General features: G+C 49.1%; 5 protein-coding genes and 1 non-coding gene across 6 annotated transcripts; 2 read left to right on the top strand and 4 right to left on the bottom strand.

Moving 5' to 3' along the window:
- Positions 1 to 930: 930 nt before the first annotated feature.
- Positions 931 to 2,468, bottom strand: ASPGLDRAFT_128937 (DHHC family palmitoyltransferase; the record flags this gene model as incomplete). Its single annotated transcript, XM_022540844.1, has 4 exons — positions 931 to 1,486; positions 1,540 to 1,704; positions 1,757 to 2,273; positions 2,354 to 2,468. 4 exons carry the CDS (start codon positions 2,466 to 2,468, stop codon positions 931 to 933), a joined length of 1,353 nt encoding a protein of 450 aa, XP_022399726.1.
- A 601-nt stretch (positions 2,469 to 3,069) lies between these two features.
- ASPGLDRAFT_t103 lies at positions 3,070 to 3,180 on the bottom strand. Its single transcript has one exon. It is a non-coding gene; the product is annotated as a tRNA-Ile (tRNA).
- A 1,100-nt stretch (positions 3,181 to 4,280) lies between these two features.
- On the top strand, positions 4,281 to 5,427 carry ASPGLDRAFT_443149 (uncharacterized protein). Its single transcript, XM_022546004.1, has 2 exons — positions 4,281 to 5,225; positions 5,302 to 5,427. Exon 1 carries the CDS (start codon positions 4,566 to 4,568, stop codon positions 5,187 to 5,189), a length of 624 nt encoding a protein of 207 aa, XP_022399725.1. The 5' UTR covers positions 4,281 to 4,565; the 3' UTR covers positions 5,190 to 5,225; positions 5,302 to 5,427.
- Positions 5,428 to 7,283: 1,856 nt separating this feature from the next.
- On the bottom strand, positions 7,284 to 9,758 carry ASPGLDRAFT_48365 (uncharacterized protein). Its single transcript, XM_022546886.1, has 4 exons — positions 8,775 to 9,758; positions 8,012 to 8,676; positions 7,706 to 7,946; positions 7,284 to 7,532 (listed from the first exon to the last, which is right to left on the bottom strand). Exons 1-4 carry the CDS (start codon positions 9,712 to 9,714, stop codon positions 7,333 to 7,335), a joined length of 2,046 nt encoding a protein of 681 aa, XP_022399724.1. The 5' UTR covers positions 9,715 to 9,758; the 3' UTR covers positions 7,284 to 7,332.
- Positions 9,759 to 10,481: 723 nt separating this feature from the next.
- ASPGLDRAFT_442984 (uncharacterized protein) lies at positions 10,482 to 11,383 on the bottom strand. Its single transcript, XM_022546000.1, has one exon. It carries the CDS (start codon positions 11,281 to 11,283, stop codon positions 10,588 to 10,590), a length of 696 nt encoding a protein of 231 aa, XP_022399723.1. The 5' UTR covers positions 11,284 to 11,383; the 3' UTR covers positions 10,482 to 10,587.
- A 556-nt stretch (positions 11,384 to 11,939) lies between these two features.
- Positions 11,940 to 12,542, top strand: ASPGLDRAFT_442204 (type II myosin). Its single transcript, XM_022545985.1, has one exon. It carries the CDS (start codon positions 11,989 to 11,991, stop codon positions 12,457 to 12,459), a length of 471 nt encoding a protein of 156 aa, XP_022399722.1. The 5' UTR covers positions 11,940 to 11,988; the 3' UTR covers positions 12,460 to 12,542.
- The last annotated feature ends 5,526 nt before the right edge of the window (positions 12,543 to 18,068 follow it).

Here is an 18,068-nt window from a genome sequence, read left to right as displayed (position 1 = left end):
CGAGAGCGGATAAAAAGGAATCCAAGGGAATGGAGAAATAAGATGATAAAAGAAAAAAAAAAAAAAAGAAAAAAGAAAAAAAGAAAACACAAGACAGCAAATGCTCTCTGCCTAATTGTTTTACTGACTACCCTTCAGGTTGACATTATTATAACATCGGTTCTGTCTGAGGTGTACAAGCAGGGTATATATATGAAGTAATGTAGTTGAAGAGTTGGATAAATTTAATCACTCCACATCCACATCTCCAACGAAGAGTCAAACAATAAATACCAATTTAGCCGAGTCTCAAAGTCCTCGCTCGATAGTGAGAAACAAACCACTTAGTCCCGGATGGAATCCACAATGCCAACAACGATATCGACATTGATCCCGCCTCCACCAGAATCTCATACCCCTCTTCAACGTCCTCAACCTCAACACAGAAGCAATATCCGACGAAATGCCACCGCATCTAGACGACCGGCGACGCTACAGTCCAATAACAGACACAAGCGATGTGGCGCACTCGACGAACATGATCATCCCGTCAATATGGTACGGCCGTCGCTGGCCGGGTGGTGGGTTTGTTGCACTTGCCAGGGGATGAACAACCCTCATTTGTGCCCGGAGAGATGTTCGCTATGTTCTCATGAACAGTGCGAGGGTTGCGTTACTCTCCCTTGATGGGATTTGGTCTGGTCGTGTTTTGTTTTGGGGAAATATCATGAACATTTGTATCCTGAAGACCAATTCAAAGTTTGAAATTAAAACTTGATAAAGTAATGAATATGCAAAGAATCTGGTACTGAGAGGTATAACCAAAGGATAAAAGACAACTCCATGTACTCCACTCCATGCCAATAGGCCTTGCGCGCTTGAAAATCGAATGACAAAACAATGCAACAAGTTATTTGCAAGCTGAAGATATATTTCCGGATCGCTCAAGTATTAGTGACGCCGTCGGCTTTTCCCTCGTTTTCGGTGATGCCTTGATCGTCTGTTGCCTGATTCAGAGCCCTCTCCTTCAGCAGATGCCTCAAGACCGGCTTCCTTTTTTAGACGAGTCACGACGGGTCCAAGGACGAATGCGCTTTCTAGGCTGCCATGATCCGCGCAAGGACTGTGCTTGAGTGGGAGCAGCCAGTCGAAGATGGTGTATCCCAGTACTTGCTGAAGGTTCCTGAGAGGACTGCCCAAGTCAAACGGATTCTCTCCAGGCAATGTCTGGAGAATGGCAAAAACATGGCGCTCTCCGGTCGTCGGGTCTGCCGGAGGTGGAGCGGCCTGTGGCCCTGAGGGGACGGGCTGCAGGGGGTACGTAATAGTACGGTACGTCGGAGCCCACTGTGTGCTGAGCTTGTTCAAAATATGGTCCGGTATACGGATAGCCAACGTCCAAACAGCAGATCGACGGTTGAGGTTCTCAATCGTTGAAAGATTCAGCATGGCAAGCTGAAGAGAGCTGATAGTCATTCCAAAAGTGAATAAACAAAACAAGCCACCCCTACACAATATTAGACAGATCGCCGGTAGACCGAGCAGAAATCGAGGACTTACAATCCAATACCAACCGCCCAGTGAGGATTCGCTCGACCTTCCTCTCTTTTCAACTCAGCAGTAAACACTGCGCAGACAATAAGAGCGAATGTACAGAATATGAACGTGTAAAAGACGAATTGAATAAAGAACTTGAACGATGTCTCGGAGACCACACCTCCAACCCTTCTAATGGTCAGCGTCCACTGATAGTAGCAGAGAGACGGGGGGAACATACCAAGGACAAAAGTGGTCCATCTTACGGACACATCGGTCTACTTCGCGACAATGATGCGCTCTGTCCGTCTTGAATTGGCAACAGGTAGAACAATATGACGGCCTCCCATCGGGCTGACAGATAAACACGTCCTTGGTGTAGAAACTCTCAAGGCCCCCCGTGTTCAGGGGATACGCCTTCCCCCCAGCGGCATAATCCAACCCCCCTTCGACATCCGGGTCCATGTCATTTCTGTCGGTCTTCTCAGTTGTCCTCCCGCGTGACCGACTGCTCCTCCTCCTCCGGTGTTTGCGATGATGTCGGTTCGAAGATCGGGAACCATTATCGTCCTGATCCTCAATGGACGGCGCGCCCCGCGGAAGGAAGCCGGGGTTCCAGGCGACATTGTAAAAGAGCCGCAAGTAAGTTACGAGTACCGGTATGAGCAATACATAGAAAACGGCGATAATAGCGGCACCAGCGCCGACCCGGGGACTTCGATTGTAATGGTGCGGGATAGGATCAATCAGATAATCGACTTTTGGGTTCCATGTGATTAGTCCAAAAAGCGGCCCGGTAGGATAACTCCGATGCAAGAGCAGAGACGATATGACTTACTGCATAGTTGCTTGGTGACAGCGTAGCAGGCGTAAATCACGATGCCTAACAGGATGGGAGGAATGATTTTGGCAACCGCGAGGTTGACACGCCTGTCCGGGCCAGCCGCCGCCATGGGCAATGGTTAAACTAGGCTGCAATTCTTCGAAGAGGAAGCATTCGCATAAACTGTTCATGAACCGAACAGGAAAAATTAGACGAAATATGACGCAAAAAAGGGGAATGAGTGTGTAAAAATGTCGCATCCACTGCCATACGCGACAGAGCCAGCAAGGCTAACTCGGGGGGTAGTCCAAGGTTGACTGACGGGCGTCGTCGCATTGATCAGGAACAAACGCTGATACGGAGTAGGTGCAAACAGCACAAACAGCTTCACGAAGACGTCACGAGTAGGGGGCTTATGCTTGGGCATTAACACATTCTTACTAATGGAATACTGCATAAAATCACATGACGTAACCCTAACCCTGATTTAGTCGAACTCTTTCGGGACCGCGTTTGAGATTTGTTTTTCACGCTCGACCGACTCTATCTTAATGTTTCTTCCAATGACCATGTATCAATTTTCGTTCCTGTCAAATTGATAACCGTTGTTGATACTCAAAAATTTCAACCGATTTTCTCTTCAGCGGACAAAAAATTGGACAAATTTACAAAGGCGGTCGGTTGAGCGGCATAATACGAACCAGGGCATAATTTACGGTAATAAAAAAAAGTGCTCCTGGTCGGGCTCGAACCGACAACCTTGAGAAGTCCTCAATCATAGTACATCACGTTTTGTGAGTGTTCTATAAGACTCATGCGCTAACCAATTGCGCCACAGGAGCTACATTTCAACTTATTGTAAGCATTTTGAAATGTTGTACGGAATTCACTTAGTCGACCCACTTTATTCACATTCTCGAATACATTTTCTTTTCTTTCTTTTACCAGGGCATGAGAACACATCTTACTTTACTCCGTACTATAATTGGTATTTCGTCCAGCCTCGCAGCGTATAGATTTATTAATAGCCTTGAGTATGTATGATAATGAGCTGGTTGCTGTAAGACGCGATGAACCCGTTATCGTCCAGGAACAGACTGACATCTGACATCTGAGACAAGCGAATAAGCATACTGGGGCTATTATTGTTCCCCATGATGCCAATTTTGTATAGCATATTTTCAGCTGTCGTGAGCACAAGAGAATACTCAATTTGAAACGGATGGATTACCAGGAGCAAACCGGGGGGGGGTGAAGACCTGTGGCTGAGTAGGAAAATGTTCTCTTAGGTTAGATGAAACATGGAGAGAGTGAGTAATAATTCCAGAGTCGGGGACCCCAAAACAGTAAAACGTGTACTTTGTACTTATCGAAATAGATGGCTTAGGCAGCGATCACCTGATCTGCGATGCGCGTTGATGTCGTCGGTAGGCGAGTTCGTATACTCACGGGATGTCCGACTGATTCACACCTCGAAGGATTCTCTCGATCCATTCAGCGTTCAAGATTCTAACAGATTTGAAGATCTTCAGCTCATGTCGATGACTCCTTTTCTCTCTTTTTGTTCTCTAGTCTTCTGTTCGCGACGATGAGGGCCGGTTGTCTGCCTGCGATTTGTGGCTGTTAAGTGGAGACCCGCCGGTTCACACGAGGTCGAGGCTCTGACAAGGCATTAACCACCCACAGAACTCCTGCAATATGCAATAATGAACAACCACTATGGAGCGTTAAAAAAAAAAAAAAAAATAAATAAATAAATATCAACGTTCTAAACGGTTTAAACGGATAATCCTGAAATGACATAGTGGCCCCCCCTGTTATTTTCGCTCTCGGGCAACGTGACCGGGCATAATGACGATGATGACAGCAAGAACCACGCTGACTATGGGCAAATGTCCAAGCCTTGTGCCTTGTGGATACCGCCTTTTCCACGGTGTTTCAGTGTATCTTACTATGGGTTTGACTCAACCTGCCTGACAATTTTGGCGGTGATCCTGTCTATGATTCAGGAACTCCTGTGGTATTCTAGACACACCCACTCTTCCTACTGGGGCTCACTCAGGGCAAGGGCGATGACCCGCAAAGCCTCTTTGGACTACCAATTGCCCGGACCCCCCTACGAGGGACCAATGGAAGATCGTTCTGATGGGACCCAATGTCAACGGTTGTATGGGGCTTGGATGCCTGCGCATTACTGCCTAGGTGACTGACAGAGTTGACCTTGAGGATGCCTCAATATTATTTAAACCACCTCAATTCCTTCTCATGTCTCTTGTTCTTCATCTCAATCACAATCACACAACAAGAAAGCTTCATTGACTACTTATATCTGCTATTCCCGAGCAATTCCAACGCCTTTTCCACCATTTCAGCCTTCTACCCAAGTCCGCAAAGTCAACAGACGATCCCCGTCATGTCTTACGCCTGGTATTGCTGCGAATGCCAGTTCGGCCCTCACAGCATTGAGTTTCACAACACTTGCATCGAATGCGGTACTATGCGCTGCGACGACTGCTACCTTGAGGTCAACACCTCAGACTACAACACAACGCACAGCTGCTCTCACGAATTGCCCGCCTACCCGTCTACTCCTGTTCAGAGCTGCACCGGAACATCATTAAGTCAACTACGCACAATGGCGCCCATCACAAACAACACGACCTTTACCCCGGGCCTCTCGCTCGCCCAAGGTCTCAGCTCAGGAGGCCACTCCGGAATCAAAAACTATGGCGCAACCTACATGTATTTCTGCTGCCAATGCAATGACGGACCCAAGGTGTACAACGTCCAGCCACGCTGTGTGATGTGCAACCATGTTGCTTGCGGCCATTGCATACCAGCAGGCAAGTAATTTGAAACGGCAGGCCTCGTGTTCAGTGAAGAACAGGTAAGCATCGCGATTCGTCCTTGAATGAGAACTTTGACAAAAAGGAAGAAGGAAAGTTAACGCTTCTGACCTGCAGGATTTCTGCTGCGCCTGATGGCTTAAACGATATGTTTTGACTACTTTTGTGTTATTACCGGACTGGTTCCTTCTCACGATACGACGAATACGGCACGAGCATAGACGCACTTGCGTCTGGGAGTTTGGAATTTCTTTATCTTTTCTTTCTATTTTTGACGTCTTGGGATTGCACGGGTTCATTTGAGCGATAGAATTGTTTTGTTTATTCTGTTCTAGTTTCTGTTTTCTTTTCGGCTTTTCTCGGTTTTATGCTTTCTTTTCGCATTTACCACCAACAAACAACAAATGGGGCTGAGATACAGCCACCGCAATAATAATCACCACTGTCACGAGAATGATTGCTATGTTTATGCTATAATGCATGTATTTTTGACTATTGACTCAATATTTTTTTCCATTAAAAGAAATCCGTAGAAATCCATCCTCCGTAGACGTCGTCAGTAGAAAGAGCCGCATCCCATCCTAATCCAGCTACCTGCATACACTACTATGCACACATAGCACAGTAGTGCATACATAGATTAAATCGAATCCCAGCCGCATTTCTCCTAAATTCCCGGCCGTCGATCGAAATGTTTCTGACTTATTATCCACCGCCCTTTCTGGCGGGTGTGGCTGTCAGATACACAGCGAACTTGCGGTACATTCGCTTACTTCCTTTGACTTGTTGATTTACTATACATACTTTTTTTGTTCGTGTTCTCGTGTTTACTGGGTAAACTAGCTAGGTAGCTAATAGTCACTGGGAGAATTCTATGTCATCATCGGGCGTTTTTTTTTTTTTTCGAGTATACGGGGTGGGCTGTGTATGTGCTGTAGCGCCCAGTATACAAAACGGGTAGGAGTATACTAGCTTAGCCGAGTCCTTGCTATGCTAACTTACTACATATGTTGTTATGCGATTATTTTCTTTTGGCCCTTTTTGAAATTAATAATCAATAGCCTATTAATATTAATATCATCAATGATAATAGTAGTATTATTATTATTTCGCGCGTTGCACGATGCCATGTTTCAAAGTCAGCCTTACGGCGGTGACTTGTGGCTTACTTACTATTAAGCGCCCGACTAGTTATGTAATGAACCGGTGAATCATCGGTGATCAGATTGCTATTATTATCTTAAAAGTAAATCCGGAGTATATCATAGTCTGGGGGCCAAATAAACAGAAATAAACCCCTGTTGATCCCGTGGAGTCTTTTGTCTCTTCAATGCGCGCATCCATAACACATCGTAGTACACTGCCCCAATCCTCGATAGCGGTCCAAGGGGGGTTACACGGTTGAATGCACCAGAGACTCCAAATAGCATTTACACCAGTGATGCTTATACGAAACGACGATGATGGTTTCAAGATTGGAGCCTGCACCTTGCTATATCTTTACGGGCAGAATGTATAGTTTTGAGAAAAGCAGTAATCGAACATGTTGATACATTTCACCACTATTGCTATGTACCCTAGATTCCATACGCCATGCTGTACAATCCTTTTTTTGCTCCGGCCGAGCATAGTAGTTATACACTATAGCATTATCCTATGGTCGATAGAATTGTCGACGCTGCTCCGAAATTCTTCTTTTCTTCTTTTCTTTTTCTTTATTTCCCGTCGGTTCTCTCTTTCTGCCGTGTACCAACTTTTATGCCCAGTAGCAAAAGGTCGATAAACAGTGTAATTATCCATGACCCAAAGGAAGAAACGCCGCGCTTGCTAATATGTAGAGTCGAAGAAAAAATGCTTCGTTCCAGTAATGAACGAGCCAGGTGTGTCATAAATGGAGAGGCGTTCGAAAAGAAAAGAACAAGGCAAAAAAGAAGAAAAAAAGTTGCTTATGATGTTATGACAACATCAAAAAGACGTGGTAGTCTGATAAGTCGACTGTCGGCACACAAAGAGCTCTTCGTGCCCATGAGCAGCGTCAAGTCATTGACTTCAGACAACAGTGTCAACAGCTCACCTTCATGGATAGGATGAAGCAAAAACTCAGCTAATCAGTCGTCGAAGAACCCGAATATCGTAAATCGAAGCCTGTTACAAGGGCAGGACCCGCGTTGGATCGTGAAGGAAGCGTCTACGGTATGCGGCAATTTCTGTCGCCACGGTGTTAAAGTCTTTCACCTTGTCACGCCGCATGTCATTGATGATTTGCTTCAGGCCAGCAATGTACTGGTCTTTCTCCTCTGAGGTTTTGCCTTCTCGGAGAGACCCCATCTGGACCAGGATTTTATCATCTGTAAACAGGCATTGGGAACTGCGCGTCAGCATCCACACGACTGAAGTCGGGCCACGCATCGGATATGATAAAACAACAAACGCGACGGGAGAAAGGAAAGGAAGAAAGGAGAGTATGTGCTGGCATGCAGAAAATGCTGCATGCGGTTTCAATTCAAGTCTGTCGACGCACCGCTTAGAGTCATGTCACGAAAGTGTTGATATTCGCAAGAACGGTCATTGCACACGCCGCCTGCCGATTCGAAAGGGCACAAGTGTTTCATGGAATCAATATCGTGACTGTAAGTTAGAGAACGATAACCTTCTGAAACAAGATCAGAGTAGTTGGGGTGATAGCGATAGGATTTGAAATGCCTGAGCGGGCTTTCGTACGGCGTGAACTTATGGTCAGGGACCTGGACTTCCGGCGCATTCTAGAAGGCATGTCAGTTATTCCGTGCCTTATGAATCACTCGAGTCATCTCCAAGTGGTCCCAACCTGCACATGACCTGAGTCCGCACTCACTTCCTGGACATCTCCCGTTAGTGGCTCAGCCTGAGACTGATCAGGAAGAGGTCCGGGAGACACTTCGGGTTCTTCCCCGCTAAGAGGAGGCGGCGTATATTCAGATTCCACTGAGCCTGAATCCTGCTCTGGTTCTGGTGGTTCATACCCCTCCGATTCGGCAGAAGACATGCGGTCATCTCCGTCAACATCACCAGGCTCATAAGATTCTTCTCCCGACGAGCCATAATCGGGAGCTGGCGCATGTCCCGAGAAAGGTGGGTGGCTCTCTGTGCGAGTCTCCTTTTGTGTTTCCTCATCCCCGGCGCGCCTCTCCGCATCTTCAACAAAATCACGCCCAGGGCTACGCACGTCTTCGTCGTCTGATTCTTCCTGGCTATCGGAGTCGGAGCTGACACTAGAGGTATCTGTAGACTCATCCATCGACGACCCTGTAGAATCAGAGGAGTACGCATGCGATGCTTCCCGCTCGAGATCGGCAGAAAGGGTCGGATCATGGTCTAGTTCCGCCTGCGGTTCTTGCTCGGCCGGACTTGCTTCTTCAATAGACTGGGGTTCTTCTCGGTCCTTCTCCGTAGGCAAAAGAATATCTGCCATGGGAAAATCATCCTCGTTTACAGTCGGTGCCAAGGGGGGTGCTAGAGAAGGCAAGTAAGTTTGTAAACCCACGCCAATGCCGTGATATTGAAACCAGAACAAAGGGATGCTGAATGATAGAACACAAAAGAAAACGTACCTTTTCCTGCAGGCAATGATGCTTCATCGCTTTCCAATTTGCGTTGAGCTGCGTCAAGCTCGTCGAGCGTCAAGCCATTGATTTCAATGCCCAACTCTTCTAACTCGCGGATAAGCTGTCGACGTCCTTGCTTCCCCTTCGCAATTGTTGAAAGTGTATTATCTTCCTCTTGCTTTAGCAGAAATAACTTCGCCTCAGAACTCGCTATTTCAGCGTCCAATCCGGGAAGGCCCGATTCAATTGTTTGTTTGCGAAGGATTTTGGAGCGCATTGTTTGTAGCTCTGTTGAGTCCATCGAGGCGAGGGGTTTCGTCGGCGGGACAGTGATGGGTCCATTCGGCCTGGAAGTTGCTTGTTCCATGAGCGCTGCTCCGAGCGCAACGCCAATGCCGTCGTCGTATTCATTCGCAATTGCTGGCTCCACTGGAGTGACATCGTCGGATTCGAGGTCCGCGTCCATCGAATCGTTTGTGATGGGTAAAGATGAGGCATTGGTAGCACGAGGGGATTGAGAGTGATTAACATCTAGCTTAGCTTTCTTTCGTTGCTCAAGTTCCGCAATCTTGCGGTGCATTGCTTGTATTTCCATATCCTTCTGGCGAAGGTGTTCCTGGTCGTTATTCCGAGGGGTCAGAGACGTAGGAAAGTCGGACGATGAAATATTCCCAAATGATTGGGGTTCTTCAAGATCCATTGCATCATCTTCGTTTTCTTCATAGAACTCATCGTCACTGATGTCTATCACAAGCCTATCCTCGGGAGCCGCATCCCCCGCCCCATGACTGAAACCCTTTCTCGAAAAATCATTGATGTCATCAAAATCGGATGCGCGAGGACGTTTGCGTTGAGTTACCCGGGGTTGCGGAGTCGGATCAAGCGGAAGATTTTGAATAGGCGTAGCATGAGGGTCAGGAGCTGGAATCTGATCCGACCCTGTCATGAATAGGCCGGGAAGACAAGCAGAAGAAACCTCACGTTCGGGAGGCCGTTCAGGTAATGGATGCTGCCCTGCCATAGGGATGCTTGGAGGTGGAGCGGCAGTTCGCGGCGACTGGTCTTGGGAAGCGGGGTCTTGCTGTGTTTTCTGGTTTCTCATCAAGCCCTGCTTCTTAAGTTGCTCAATTCGCTGCCTTGCCAGTTCAGTTTGAGCCTTGTTTTTTTCTCTGACAGGGATTTCTTTTTCCTTGCCAGATATTTCACTCAACGGTATCACTGTGTTGGGGATTGTTGATATTTCCTTGGCAACATCCTGAGGCGACGGAGACGGACCAGAAGCTTTGGCAGCCTTTGCTGCAAGCATACGAGCGATGACCTCTTTGCGCTCCATTGGCTTCGTGGTGTCTGACTGGGAAGCAGAGGCGGGACGTCCTACAGGACTTTGTTGTAAATCGCTTGGACTTTTCGTTATTGAATCTGTCCCTTGCCTTTGCGCGGGGCCCACTCCGTTGGTGAATGACGCGGGTTCAACCGCTGCTGATTGGACCTGTTCCCCTGTTGCAACAGGCAGCGTGGGAACTTTGATGCCCACCTCTTCATATAATTGTCGAAGCAATGCCGGGTTAATGCCTTCTCCCACCAGCTCCTCAAAGCGAATATTGTGAGGCGCAAGACCGAGAAGGGCGCCTTGAGCCTGAATTCGAAGTTGATCTGGCGACTTTCTGGAATTAGACTGGGCGCGAGGTTGTTCTTTTTCGTTATCTTGACCTGGGGGCACTGGTTGCTCGTGGCCGCTATTTCCAGATCTGTGCTCAGGTACGGGAGAGGCAGCGGTAACCGACATGGGAGGATTATAGGCTGCACGGAGTTAGTCGAGTTATGACTTGTAAAAGGAAACGGGGATAATACGGGATCCGCTGGCTCTGGAGGAAGCACGCGAAACAGAAGCTTCACCCTCCTCCGAGTTCCTGGGAAGGCTTTGCGTGTAGCCGTTCGTTGTTGGATTGTTACTCAGTGCGTCGGTCTCCATCTGGACAGGAGGGGAGTACGCGCTTGCAACACGTCCAGACTGGCCCTTCTTCTTGCTCCCCGGGCGTGCAAAGTCCATATTCTCTCCATCCGTGACTTCGCCTTCCTCCTGATCATAATTAAGTCTTGATTTTGCCGAGTAATCCTGTTGACGACCCATCGCGTTTACAGTGTGACCCGACGTGGTTTCACTTATCGCTGGCGGATTCGTTTGTGTCTGCATCGGAAGAGGCATCGGTGGATAGCCTAACAGAGGCATTTGTAGAGGAAAAGGGGCGGGAGGAAATTGGGAAGGTGTTAATGAACCCGGAAAAGGAAAGGGCGGCGGAGGTAATGGCCCAGGAGCACCAACCCCGAGACCCGGAAGACGCGAGTTCGCATCAAAATTGTTCATATTGTTGGGAGAATTTTGAGTGCTAGATGAATCCGGAGGGAAAGGGAAATTAGGCGGGAACATCGAAGGCATGGGAGATTGTAGAGGATTCGTGGGAGGCCATTGATTCGAGGACCCCCCGAACGAGGGCGTAGAGGTATAGTTTGACATTATCGACTGCACAGTCTATCAGTACAGCATGGAGGTACGAGGAACGGAGAATTCACTGCAGGTTAGTGAGTCAAGAGATGGCCTGGAAGAACTACAGCGTATTCAGGCGTCGCACATCATCAAAGCTGAGAAGAACGGCGAAGAATGTCCAAACAGGAGATATCCCAATGATTTACGCAGAACAGTAGCAGCGACCGGTTTTAAACGGTTTTGGGTATTCCAAAGCAAATGGTGAAAGAAGAAATCCAACAGAATCGAAACAAAAGAGGAAAAAAGCAATCAAAAACCGGGGTTGTATTCACCGTGCAGAGTCGAAGCAGCGCCCGGAGAGAAAAAGATGAAGTTTCACGGCTGCCATGTGCGCACGTGACGTAGTCCCACTGATTGGGACTAGCGTGAGATCGACACTCGGCGGAGGGCGTAAACAAACAGCGTCGGGCAGAGAAAGAGAAGAGAACAAGACGACGACAACAAGAGAGATCTTCTTGTTCTCGTCTTCCAACTACTTCTCTGCCCCCTCCGTTCTCTCTCTCGGTTGTATGTGCTCCCCGTTTTCTTATCCTATCATCTTTTATTCTGTCACCGCTCTGCTGGATGGGAACTCCACGTTGGAGATATTGATAAACTCGAGTTTCTCATAACATTGACTGCTATAGGATCCGAGCTTATTCCTAGATGATGCGCCATTGAAGCCTCTAAACAATTATGTTTCCTTCTCAGTTAAACTCGCCAAAGCGTGCCAATCCATTTGGTCGCACCTCTCCAACTCCATCGCCTGGAGGCCAGAATGGTTCCGCACGGCCAAGGTCGGCGATTTTAACATCACCAAGCAGAATCGATGGGTCCAAGGGCCATTATCGAAACTCTGCATCCATTACTCAACTCACACCGACTGCCCTTTCACCGCACGGGAACCGAGACAGATCGAATTCTCTGCGGAATCATGCGACTACCGGAACGTTTGCACCCGAATTTATCAAGTCGGAGGAATTGCGACGCGGAGCAGATCAGATCCGGGGTTTGGAGGGCGAGAATGACTTTTCGGGTAACAAGTACGTGTGGCTACGGGATCCTGAAAAGGCATTCGTGCGCGGGTTGGTGTTAGAAGAGGGACAAGATGGGCGGCTGTTGGTCCAGCCGGATTATGGCGAGGTACGACGTACAACAGCTCGATGAGGCTTCCTTTGACTGACCCTTTTTTCTTCTTTTTTTTTTAATAGCCACGGGAAGTGGACTCCCACCAGGTCGACAAGGTCAATCCGGCAAAATTCGATAAAGCAGACGATATGGCGGAACTCACACACTTGAATGAAGCTTCGGTTGTTCATAACCTGCATACCCGTTACCAGGCGGATCTCATCTATGTCAGTACACACCAAGGAAATTCGATGGGCTTCAAGGACCTTGCGTTGACATATTTGTCCAGACATATTCGGGGCTGTTCTTGGTAACAATTAATCCGTACTGCCCATTGCCGATTTACAGCAGCGAATATGTGAAGATGTACAAGGGACGAAGCAGGGAGGAAACGCGACCTCATATATTCGCCATGGCGGACCAGGCATTTAGAAACATGGTTGAGGAAGGCGAGAACCAAAGTATTCTCGTGACGTAAGTCGCCAGATGATTCATCCAATTTGAGCCCTAACTGACATGGAAACAGCGGAGAGTCAGGTGCAGGTAAAACGGAGAACACCAAGAAAGTCATCCAATATCTCGCGGCTGTCGCTACTTCGGATACTCCGTACATTCGTTCGGCACCTCGCTCGGGGTCGAAACAATTGTCGGCCTTGTCGCAGCAAATATTGAGAGCAAACCCCATCCTTGAAGCTTTCGGTAATGCGCAAACTGTTAGAAACAACAATTCCTCGCGGTTTGGAAAGTTCATTCGAATCGAGTTCGCGCGGACTGGCCAAATCTCCGGCGCTTGGATTGACTGGTACCTCCTGGAAAAGTCTCGAGTCGTGAAACCGAACCCAAATGAACGGAACTACCACGTCTTTTATCAACTCTTACAGGGTGCCGACCGAGAGTTGCGGAGGAATTTGCTTCTGTCGGATTTAGGCATCGAAGACTTTGCATACACCAGAGATGGAAACGACACCATTGCAGGAGTGTCTGATGTGGAAGAATGGAACTCATTGATCGAGGCCTTCCATGTCATGAGCTTTTCGCCAGAGGACCAAATGTGCATTCTCCGAACGATCGCAGCTGTCCTTCACCTGGGCAATGTGACCATTGTGAAGGAGAGCATACGGGCCGATCAAGCTGCCTTGGGCCCAGATTCACTCAACAGCATTGAACGGGCCTGTCATCTGCTTGGTATTGCGCCGAATGAGTTTGTTAAAGGGCTTCTTCATCCTAAAGTAAAAGCGGGCCGTGAATGGGTGGAGAAGGTTCAAACGCCAGAACAAGTCCGGTTAGCATTGGACGCCCTGGCGAAGGGTATCTACGAGCGAGGATTTGGGAACCTCGTGTCCCGGATTAATAGCCAGCTGGACCGCAGCACCATGGCCAGCGAGGGTAACTGCTTCATTGGAGTTCTGGATATTGCGGGTTTCGAAATCTTCGACAACAATAGCTTCGAGCAGCTCTGCATCAACTACACCAACGAAAAATTACAACAATTCTTCAACCACCATATGTTTGTGCTTGAACAAGAGGAATACGCACGAGAACAGATCGAATGGCAATTCATTGACTTTGGAAGAGACTTGCAGCCTACTATCGATCTGATTGAGCTGACGAACCCTATTGGTATCTTCTCATGTCTGGACGAGGACTGTGTTATGCCAAAAGCCACGGACAAGTCATTTACCGAGAAGCTGCATTCGCTGTGGGATCGTAAGACTCCTAAGTACCGCGCCGCTCGGTTGAACCAAGGCTTTGTTCTCACTCACTATGCTGCGGATGTTGAGTATGATACGCAAGACTGGCTGGAGAAGAACAAGGACCCATTGAACGACAATGTCACTCGACTACTCGCACGTTCAAGAGACAGCCATATAGCGAACCTCTTCTCGGATTGTGGAGACGGAGAAGACGATGGGGAGTACCCTAAGAGCAGGGTGAAGAAGGGTCTCTTCCGAACAGTTGCCCAGAGACACAAGGAACAGCTCTCTAGTCTCATGACCCAGCTGAATTCGACCCATCCTCATTTCGTTCGTTGTATTATACCCAACCACAAAAAACGGCCCAAGTTGTTGAACGCTCCTCTTGTGTTGGACCAACTGCGGTGTAATGGTGTGCTTGAAGGCATTCGAATTGCCCGTACCGGATTCCCCAACCGCTTGCCATTCTCCGAATTTCGACAACGCTATGAAGTTCTCTGCCGTGGCATGCCTAAAGGTTATCTGGACGGACAATCTGCCACCCGGACTATGCTGGACAAACTGGGATTGGATAGGACCTGGTACCGGGTTGGTCGGACGAAGGTGTTCTTCCGAGCTGGTGTTCTGGCTGAGCTCGAAGAGAAGCGCGATCAACTTATTCGGAACATCATGGGCCGCTTCCAGTCCGTTGCCCGTGGTTTCCTCTCACGGCGCATTGCGAATAAACGGTTGTACCGTGCGGAGGCTACCCGGATCATCCAGCAAAACTTCCACGTCTATCTTGATATGAAGGCCGACCCGTGGTGGCGCCTGTTCTCGAGAATGAAGCCTCTGTTGGGTGAGACGCGCAGTGCAAACGAAGTTAAGAAGAGAGATGAAAAGATCCAACAGCTCGAGGTCAAGATGGAACAGGACTTGTCCGACCGTCATAAGTTGGAGGAAGAAAGGCGGCGCACGGAGGTCGAAATTCAGAAGATCCAACAAGTCCTCGAAAGCGAACGAGCTCTGGCCCTCGACAAAGAAGAAATTTTCAAACGCTTGCAGGTGCGGGAAGTCGAGCTGAGCGAAAAACTGGCCGGCACGATTGCAGACCAGGAGAGCCTAGAAGACCAGCTGGACGAGCTCATCGACGCCAAGAAGAGGGCAGACGACCAGCTCGACCTTCGGCTTACGCAGCTGGAGCAGGCAGGAGAAATCATCGAACGCTTAGAAGCTGAGAAGAACGAGCTGCAGTCGCATCTTGAAGCCGTTTCGCAGAAGCTACTCGATACGGAGACGGAGTCCATTGAAAAGGAACAGCACCTCGAGCAAATCAGCCAGGACGTGGAAATGTTGCAAAGCCATCTGACACTGAAGGATCGCAAGCTGCAGGACCTGGAAGCGAAGTTGCTGAAGACAGACCAGGAGCTCGATGTCAAGTTCGCGCAGGCCTCGAAGGAGCTTGAGCAGTCCAAGGAACGAAACAAGGAACTCGTTGATGAGAACCGATCCATTCGGGACCAGATCTCCGATCTTTCCGCAACTTCGACTGGCTACGAAGAGATGCTACGGCGCAAAGAGAGCGAGATGACTGTTTTGCGAAACGACGTCAAAAAGCACGAGGAAGACAAGCAGCAATTGGTGCTTGAAAAGAGCTCGCTCACTACCCGCCACGATAACATGCAAAATCGTCTTCGTGAGGTGCAAGCGGAAACGGATGCCATGACGTCCGAGAAGCTTCAGCTGGAAAAGGAAGTGCAAGACGTGAAGCACCTCCTGGAGGAGAAGATATCCGAGGATGCTGAAGCTGGGGAAAGCAGGAAACTTCTCGAGCAGCAAAGCCAGGACCTCAAGAGCCAACTGTTCCAGGCGCAAGCTGATCTGAGTCGCGAGCGCCAGTCCAGAGACGACGTGCAAATGCTGGCGGAGCATAACCTTGCTGAGCTCAGGGACAAATATACCTCTCTCAATGACGCCAAGATAACCATTGAAAAAGAGATGTACATCCAACAAGATACACTGCGACGCGCCACGGAAGCTCGTGTGATGGCCGAGCAGTCACGCAAAGAATTGCAAACGGAATTGATTAAGCTTCGGGATCGATTCACCAATGTCGAAAACGCGCGATTGAATGCGGAGAGCGAGATCGAGCGAAAGATCATGCAGCAAGCCGATCAGCGCCTGAGTAGCTTGCGCACCGAATTCGAAGAGAAGACACGCCTGTACGAAGAAGGCGAAGCAGAACGAGCGCGTCTCTCGAACAGGATCCAAGAGCTCAACAACGCCATTGCAGAATCCGAAAACTTCCGTATCCGCCATGATCAACACAAGGAACGTTTGGAACGGGAGCTGGTGACCCTCAAGGGCAGGCTTACGGCGTCAGAGAACGACAATCGGGCTCTCCTAACTAAGATCCAGCAAAAGAACCTTGATATCGCGAGGTCGAATTCCCGGGCCAGTGATAACCAGCGGATGCGCATCACCAACCTCCAGAAGGAGAAGGCTAGGGTCGAGGACGAAAATAAGAAGTTGTCGCACCAGCTGGGAGACCTGCAGCTTACTATCACCTCCTTGGAGAAGCAAAAAGAGAAGCTGTCGCTGAGCTTGGAAGACCTGAACCATGAGGTCAACAGGGAGCACAAGAACAGTCGGAACGCTGAAAAGGCCGCCTCAACCGCCAATCTTCAGCTCGCGGAAGCAAACAGGTCGCTGGAGACCGAGAGGCAATTGCGCTCACAAGCGCAAACAAACACCCGACAGCTGCAAAGCTCCCTCGATGGGGCGAATAAGGAAATTGAGGACCTACACCGTAAGCTCACGACGCTACACAAGGTCTTCGCCCCGGATGACGAGACATCTAAGTCTTGGGAGGAAGTTCAGCCCGATCTGTCGAAGAAGGTCGATCTAGCACAACTACTGGACGAAACACAAAGCAGGTTGCAGGTTACCGAAGAGAAGTACAGTCGGGCTGAGGGCCAGCTTGCGGAGATGAGACAACGACATGGTGATGAGATGAAGGAACTCGACACCCGCTACTATTCTTCTAAGCGCGCCCTGCTGGAGGAAGCCGACCAGAACCAAGTCGGTAACCGCACCCCAACGCATGTTAGAAAGAATTCCGACAACGGAGTGCTCAAGAAATTCGGAACTCCCACAACGCCCAACCGACGAGTGAACTTCAATGACAATGCCCCTGACTCTGGCCGCTCTGACAAGACCGTTGATACTGTTGCCTTCCAGAAACGAATGGATATGGCCACCGAGATCGAAGAGCTTCAGAACAAGCTACAGCTCAGCGAGATGCAGAACAAGCATCTTCAGAGCCGCGTTAACCAAGGGACTCCAGCTCAAGAGGTGTTCCAGGACGAAAGCCCTTCAACTAGACGGGCGCAGTTGTTGGAGCGTGAGAATGGCCGTCTCCATGACCAACTCGATGACTCTGCCAAGAAGGTTTCGTCGCTCGAACGAAGCATTCGCACGGGCGACCTTTCGTTGCGTGACATCCAGGCTAAGTCGCATGAGGAGCTTTTCGACCTTATTAATTCTCAGGAATTGTCCAGGAAATCATTGCTCAAAATCCATAACGAGGCCATGGCTGAATTCAGTGAAGTGAAGGCCCTCTCTGAGAAGCTCAAACGTGCTAAGGCTACTTTGGAAGTCGACATTCGCGATGCTCGCTCCGAGACCCAGGAGCTGCAAGCCGCTAAGGACCAAGACGCCGCTAGCAGGAACCAGCTTCTTCAAGAATTCTCTGACCTGCAGATCAGATTGGACGGGGAAACATCCAAGTCCGCTGACCTCGAGTCAAGTCTTGGTCTATATAAGAGCCGTGCGGACGATTACTTCAGTAAACTCGAGCAGGCTGAGATTGCTGTTCTGAAGGCTACCAGAGCCGAGCAGTTTGCCAAATCACAATCCCAGGAAGCCGAAGATACGTGTGCACAGATCATGGCTGAGAGGAAGCAGATGGACGCC

This window comes from Aspergillus glaucus, assembly GCF_001890805.1.
Source record: "Aspergillus glaucus CBS 516.65 unplaced genomic scaffold ASPGLscaffold_13, whole genome shotgun sequence".
In the NCBI taxonomy this organism is placed as follows: domain Eukaryota; kingdom Fungi; phylum Ascomycota; class Eurotiomycetes; order Eurotiales; family Aspergillaceae; genus Aspergillus; species Aspergillus glaucus.
Note: the sequence above shows the minus strand (reverse complement) of the source record. Positions and strands in the feature narration are given on the sequence as shown.